This window comes from Temnothorax curvispinosus, unplaced genomic scaffold, assembly GCF_003070985.1.
Source record: "Temnothorax curvispinosus isolate PA1 unplaced genomic scaffold, ASM307098v1 QBEX01011399.1, whole genome shotgun sequence".
Classification (NCBI taxonomy): Eukaryota; Metazoa; Arthropoda; class Insecta; order Hymenoptera; family Formicidae; genus Temnothorax; species Temnothorax curvispinosus.
In genome coordinates, this window is record NW_020221179.1 from 7,205 (window position 1) to 14,768 (window position 7,564).

The following is a 7,564-nucleotide window of genomic DNA, read 5'->3' on the forward strand; positions in this document are numbered from 1 at the left end:
GTATCGTTTTTTATAGTAATCTCCATAGATCCGTTTTGTTATTTACGTACATGCAGATAAGTCTGTTCGAACGATCAGGCATTTGCAAAACTCGTAAATTCAACACATTCATGAGTGCGCAAGGAATCGTTTTCTAGTTAGGAAAAAAAGAAAGACGCGCAACTCAAAAGCAGACTGAATAAACGCAAAGCGCAAAGCGATTCTGCGATAGAGCGATAATAAAAATAATAACATTATGACTTTGTTGAATATTCGGCTGCATTAAAGAACGCAAAATACCATCGAAATAATATTTTGTAATTGTCCATTTTCTTAAAGCTTTCGCCGCTGCAGATCGCCAATATTTTTCTCACGTTTTTCTTTCACCGTCAAGCATTATAGTTATTATTAACAATCTTTTACAAAATTTTGAACCAGACTCTTTAAAAAAAAATAGTTTTTTATTCTTTATCTTTAAATCTTGCTAATTCATAATAAATTGGTTGAAGTTAAAATTGTCGTCAGAGATGAAATCATGTTTGATCAAGAGATAAAGTTCTAATCTCTATAAATCTCTGCGCTGCATAAGTGCATACCTGCAATGTGCATCTGGGTCAATTTAAAATTAGCTTATTTTCGAAAACATCAGACTGCTACTTTTCATATACTACTAGATGCTTATAAAAAATCGATAAAACAAAGTTTTCAAAAATGATAAGATTGACTTCATCGTTCATACATCGAGGCTCACATAATTCATTCATATGATTCATAAATGAGATATCGCGCGCCGGAATGTGAACGTTCGGCTTAAAAATGGCAGAGAGAATTCCCTACGTTAGGAGATCGTCAATTGCGGTTTTCTATGAATTTCCTGCTATTTACTTACGCGTCCTTCGCGGAAGCTGACGATCAACGTCAAGAAAAAGGATCGGACGCCTGTTGAGAGCGGGAAACTTGTTAATAAAAATCGTCGGAATTACGAGCCTGTTCGACTGTTCTTTATCCCGCCCCCACTCGCGTATGCCAGCAGAGAGGCGAGAGTAGAAATATAAACACACCATCCGTAGGTTGTGTCGTGAAATCGTTGATTCCGACCGCGACGATCGTTCAGATCGTGTGAATTAAGCGTTGAAAGTGTTCGTTCGAACTGAAAGTGCTTTTGGGAAGATATCGCGAAGATGTTTCTGACACTGTCAACGATTTTCACTGTATTTCTTAGCAGCCTCGCCGTGTCGGTCAATCCCGATGTGGAGCTGCAGCTGCTTCACGTGGTAAAGCTTTATCTGATTCTTTCAGAGGTATATAGGGAGTGTGTGTGTGAAATTAGGAAGGATTATTTTTTTCGGAAGATTGTGTTTAAACAACGATATGAAAAATTCCTATTCTTTTTCAAAGATTTAACGCTTTCCTGATTTTTCACAAATATGCGATAAAATAACTACTTGGTATTTCTACACTGTTTTATGGCACTGAAAAGCAAACACTTGCTTCGTGAATTACGCAGGTGCGAGTTCGATGCTGAGAGAAGTTTTCGAGAGAAATTAAAAGGTTAAGGGAAAGCGATCCTTCGTGCGAGAGACAAGTAACAAAACATTTGCATTATCGCGACCGTCTGTGTGGTGACAGTGATGATAACGGATGACGACGATATATAGGTTACATAAGTATATTCTGTTTTGAAGGTATTTCGCCACGGTGACAAAGTGCCCCATCGAGAGTTCCAAAATTACCCCAACGATCCGCATCGCGATCAGTCTTATTACCCAATGGGAAACGGTGGCTTAACCAATGTGAGTACAAATCACGGCGATTAAAGTAAAATGTTACATCGTAATCAAATACTGCCAGTTCAATTGCGTGATTCAATCGTTCAGAAACATCATATATTGTGACGTATTATCTTCGTACATCTTCAATATTGTATGAACCAATAACGTATATTGAAGCGGATATTAGATCACGTGCTACTATTGAATTCTCGTTTATCATATAATTCTTATCTCTCTCTTATCTTCCATCTCTTTTTTTTCGTCCTCTGCATGTTATGCAGGTATAAGCGTTGACCTTCATTTTCCAAAACCCCAGAAATCTTTTAATAACCTACGTAAAATGAGAAATCAATTCCCTAGTTTTGCTGAGTAATCGTTATTTCTAATTAAAATTGAGAAAATAATTCAATCTAAAAGAGTCCATGTAATTTTCCAATATCCGGCTTTTCGAAATCTGTTCAACTCAACGTTCTTTTTCGTGCAATTAGCAAGGCAAGATGCGAGAGTACAAAATCGGGACGATGCTGCGCGAGAGATACGATCAATATTTCGGACCGGATTATTGGCCGACCAAGATCTATGCCCGATCTACGGAGGTCCCGCGGACCCAGATGTCTCTCCAGTTAGTTCTGGCGGGATTATTCCCGCCCTCCGAGAAGCAAACCTGGAATCCGCACTTGCCCTGGATTCCGTCATGGACGTACTTCGTGCCGTACAAGACTGACAACCTCTTGTTTCCGCATTACTGCTATCGGTGAGTAACTTCACAGGGAATTGTTCACAAGGACCTAATAACAGGATTGACGATTCTCTTTTCCCTTCGGTCTCCTTTCACCGATCTTCTTTTATGCGAACGTTTGAGATATCTTTGTTTCCCTTCTTTTTGTCTTGTATTCAACTATTTTATCTTTATATTGCAAAATAAAAAAAAGATCCGGAAAGAAAAGAAGGACAAGATTTAACCATCTTAATGTGTTCTGCTTGTGCGCGCATATGTTTTATACAAAAAACTCTAATAATATCCGAATCTATGAGATCATTCCCAACTTTTATTTTTTAGATATAGAGAAGAATATCAACGGTTCCTTCAGCGAGAGAGTGCGAAAGAAATGATCAATAAGTACAAGAATGTAATGGACTATTTGACGGATCACACTGGTAAACTAATTAATGATACGGATACAGTTGGCCATTTGTACAATCTACTGAAAGAGGAGGTAAGTGAATATTCCGATAGAGTGATAAATTTAAAATATTTGTTTTTTCATCGTTTGAATTTTCACCGTATAACCATTTTTAGGCTGCACAAAATTTGACGCTGCCAAGATGGACTCAGAATGTTTTCCCGAGTCCGATGATAGAAATGATAGAGTTGGACTTCAAACTTCGATCATACACAAAAACCTTGAAGAGATTAAACGGAGGTTGGTACTTCTCTACCGCACAGAAAGTCCCTGATATATATCAGCAAGCTCTAATAGCAGATTTTATTTATCTTAAAGAAATATGAAAATCAGTTTAAAATTATATCTTTGTGATACAATATAAAAGTCATGTTTTTTTTTTTTTTCGAAAATTAAATAACCGCGTCAGAATTTTGCTTGATGGCAAAATCAAAACTATAAATACTATTAAAATAAAGCAATTTGATGCATTTATTCTCAAGGAAATATATACAATACATAAGATGTGCAAAATGCATATTTGTTGATTCTAAAAGAATAGACGGAAATATCAGATGTGCAATTATTCTATACTTTATATCTTGCATAAATTCAGTCTGTATTCGAGTTCATAAGACGTCAATGTAAAGTACGCGTTGCTGCGAAAGGAAGTTATTTCCAACATTTCCTTTAAAACTTAAAGGAGAGAAGAGCAATATTCATCTTAAGATCAGATCTCCATATTTCTTAGGTATTCTTGTAAAACTTTGCCACAGGTAGAAAGTATTTGTAACTCGGAAACAATGCGTTTTTTCGGATTTACAACCATACAACTTTATTTATTGTCTTTAAAACAAATGGAATATGCTATTCGATGATCTATTTCAGGGATATCTTGCATTTTTTACTTCATGATATACAAAATAAAACCACTAAATAGAAATAAATTGTTTGTTCCGCCAATAAATGATTAAAACAGAAATGTTTATTATTTTAAACATTTCTGTTAAAACCACTAAAATTTAATTATAAACTTTAATTATAATCGGTGTCTCTATGCACACAGGTATACTACTTCGCAAAATGGTGGATGATATTCAGGAACACCGAGCGGGAAAATCGATACGCGACAGAAAAGCTTTCCTATTTGGCGCACACGAAGTCAATGTGGCTTCCCTTGCCTATGCTTTAGGAACGAATGAACCAGCGGTACCATCTTATGGTGCCACGATTATTCTAGAAACTCTTCGGGACAAGAAGGGAGTTTACTATATTCGGGTAAATGATATTTCATGCAACAAATAAACTTATAATAGAAATTATATTGATCTACAAAATAATATATTTTCAATTAAAAGCAATTGATGATATATCTACTTTCTGCGAATAGCAATTCAAGAAAAGACTTGGTTTTATTTTTGTAACTTGTGTTAAATTGTATATTACATTTTTTTATAACTTGTATTATATTTTCTCCATCTTTATCATTATTATATTTCTATTAGTAGCGCTCGATATTAGAAATTTATCTTTCGCGTATCTTTCTCCGCAGGTCTTACTATGGACTGGCGTTACGGAACAATTGATCGTACAGACAATCCCAGGCTGCGCGGAGATATGTCCCTTTGAGGATTTCCTCAACATTGTGAAGGACATTCTGCCGAGTGACGACGAATATTACTGTCGGCGGGAGGATCTTAAGCCAAACGCGCATCATCAATCGTCGGCGGATTGTATCGCTGATAACGGATCTTGGTGGTACATCTTTCTCACCGTTCTCCTCACGTTCACGTCCAAATTCACGCAATAGTGATTTTTATAAATGCAGCTAGAATTCGACATGTTTATTCTTTCTTTTCCATTCTTTTCGCGGAAAGAGATAGGAGCAGAGATACGTGGCCTTAAGTTAAAGGGAAATAGTTGCGAAAATAATCGACGCGGCACGCGTTCTGAGTTCTGACCGATATCTATATCGGAAATACTTCGCCGAACTATGAGAGCGTTCGGAAAGCCCAACGAAGTTGCGGCTATGCGTTTCGCTGCACGTGCTGCGGTTACTGCGTTGATACCTACATTTTACCGCACGCGTTGTTACATTGTCGTGTTTAACACGGACCACTGTACATATGTAAATAGCTATCGCTATATATTGATTTAATAGTAGACGACATCATAATCGTTTAGAAACGTCTCTCGCTCATAAACGCGTATTATCAAGAATGAGGGGGGGGGGGGGTCTTTAAAAATCGACGTAGGTCTTAATCGATCATAGACGTCCGTAATTAAATGTCATCGATAAAAATCATCTGCAATACCCTATGATATTTTTCCATTGCCATATTATAAGCATCCAGAAGGCACATCACTATTACGTCAATATAGCATTTATTTTAAATAACATTTATTTATAATCATGCGTAAAGAGATTAATTATCGATACAAATCAAGTATCAATAAATCAATGAAAAACTTCCAAATGTGTTCTCTGTTCGTCTTTATATATAGCGCATACGTAATACACTTCACAGTATCATGCGAAAAACAAAAGAGTTATAATAAGTTTCCTTCACATCATATTAAATAATCAAAGTAATGAAGTTTTCATAAAAATCTGGCAGCAGAATAGTACAGTGACCCAGAGATGTAAAAAATAAATGACAGTTTGACAGGCATTTTAATATCTCAGATAGAGCGTAAATCGGATTAAATTCTCCATTTGGCGAAATTGGAGCAAATTTGATTCCGAAATGAACGGATCGGCTCTCCTATTTTCGTCGAGGTGAAGAGTTCAAGAACCTGAAAAAAGTGCAATCGAAGATCCGGTCTCCGCGTAGAGTTGCGAGATGGAAATAGACACCGCTGCTTCGATCGACACGTTCGTCGCATTGATATAGAACGCCATTAAAATTGCAAAGAGAAAAGAGCGATTTTTGTCTCTTTGCGTATATAACGCGCGATATTTAATATACACGTTTGATAGCGCGCTAAATTATTAGCGAAAAACGTTTGAGAAACACTGCCGCCGCGATTCGCGCGCGAACCTCCGCCGTCGTTTTTCTGTTCTGCATGGAATCGAGGTATCTCAACGCAGATACGCGCATCAAGAGGGGTCCCTGCACTTTCGTCACGGTGATTCACCTTCCGTGGCGAAACTACGGATGCGTGCGCACCTGGGATGCACTCGTCAAGAAGCATGTTTCGTATTATCAAATGCGTTATTTACATAACGACGGTTCTTAAGAGCACGCTGCCACAATGCGGTGTCATCGGACAAATGACACGCTTGTTCCATTGTGCTCTTCTGTCATCAAAGAAGTTATTAATGCAACAAAGTTGTGGATTAAAACGGTATGAAATATTAATAGCCGCGACTCTTGTCCGATTTGTAAGTAGCAAGTGTTATTCATATTAATGATGATAATTGCGGATACACACACTATAAATAAAAACTCTATAAATTATAAAATGAAATATATTTGTTCGACTCAAATTTTTTACGACTGTGGCTATACTCTGTATTTTTATTCTCTATACGTATTACATTGGATACTAAATTCAATTTTACACGATCTTATTACGGATTCGCGATTCTCTAACAAAACCACTCGAGCGGCAGAGCGTTTAGCTAAGGAAAACCCTTTTGGGTATGATTACGAACATAATTTCCCACCTCTGGCATATAGTCCAGTGTGCTCTGTACTATTCGATAAACGCTGCAAGTAACCGCCGTGCTGATTTATACGAAACAGTATGCATAGTATGTAAGTACGCCGTTCAATTTGAATAATTAATAGTGTGGAATCACTAAAGCTTGGGATTTGAATGGCTCGTCAACGTGATCAATAATCAGTTTGCTGCTCGTATTTGCTCGCCAAAGTACTTTAAGCATGTAACGAGGACTTTTAATTTTGAATCTAACAAAATTTTAATTGTTCGAGAAGCTTGTAGCAATTTTTAAAGAGAAATAAAAGACAGAATATTTATGTCATTCGATCTTGCATCTTTACGCAGTAATGCTTGTATCGTTTTTTTTTTTTCGACGATCTTCTATCAATTCTTTGGGTAGTTTAAAATTCCTATTTCCTTAGAACTTTCTATTTTTCTAGGCGAAAAACTGGTCTTGTAAGTGAATTTTTAAAGTCTTTGCATGGATATCAAAGTTTTTACGTTAAAGGAATTCTGCGGAGATCGGAGTAGACGATAATCGAAGCCTGTTTGATCTTGGGTGGATACATGGGTTGTTAGGATAGAACAGCCACACATAACGAGACCTTGTATTGCCATCTCGAGATTGTGGTAAAGATCCAACACGTTCAGCGTAGTACGCGGTTGATGATTACATCATTCTAGATTACGTTGACAGATAGGTACGCGTGTAAGCGTGTAGTTACGAGGCTGAGCACGTGAATTCTACGCAATATTGTTGGTCAACTTTGTGCTTTGGTTGTAATTAAAAAATTATTGTGGCCTCAAGATTGTCTTATTAGAATTTTCAATACTAATTGATGATAGGTATATGCTATTAAAGTATATGTCCGGTCGCAGGATATCATGCACACACATCCTGTGCGTTAAAAATAGCCCATAATTAAATTATTTTATTTTACGTATGTTAACATTAAAAATTATTCGTGACACTAGAAGAGTTAA

The 7,564-nt window shown here is 36.8% G+C and overlaps 1 protein-coding gene across 1 annotated transcript; it reads left to right on the forward strand.

The window, feature by feature from the left end:
• Positions 1-1,011: 1,011 nt before the first annotated feature.
• On the forward strand, positions 1,012-6,677 carry LOC112461442 (venom acid phosphatase Acph-1-like). Its single transcript, XM_025026684.1, has 7 exons — positions 1,012-1,253; positions 1,665-1,772; positions 2,240-2,505; positions 2,812-2,968; positions 3,052-3,175; positions 3,981-4,192; positions 4,467-6,677. The coding sequence occupies exons 1-7, from the start codon at positions 1,161-1,163 to the stop codon at positions 4,722-4,724; spliced, it is 1,218 nt and encodes a 405-aa protein (XP_024882452.1). The 5' UTR covers positions 1,012-1,160; the 3' UTR covers positions 4,725-6,677.
• The last annotated feature ends 887 nt before the right edge of the window (positions 6,678-7,564 follow it).

Coding starts and splice junctions, on each gene's coding strand:
- LOC112461442 (XM_025026684.1), top strand. CDS start 1,161: ATGTTTCTGACACTGTCAACGATTTTCACTGTATTTCTTAGCAGCCTC. Junction 2,969..3,051: donor ACAATCTACTGAAAGAGGAG/GTAAGTGAATAT, acceptor AACCATTTTTAG/GCTGCACAAAATTTGACGCT. Junction 4,193..4,466: donor AGGGAGTTTACTATATTCGG/GTAAATGATATT, acceptor CTTTCTCCGCAG/GTCTTACTATGGACTGGCGT.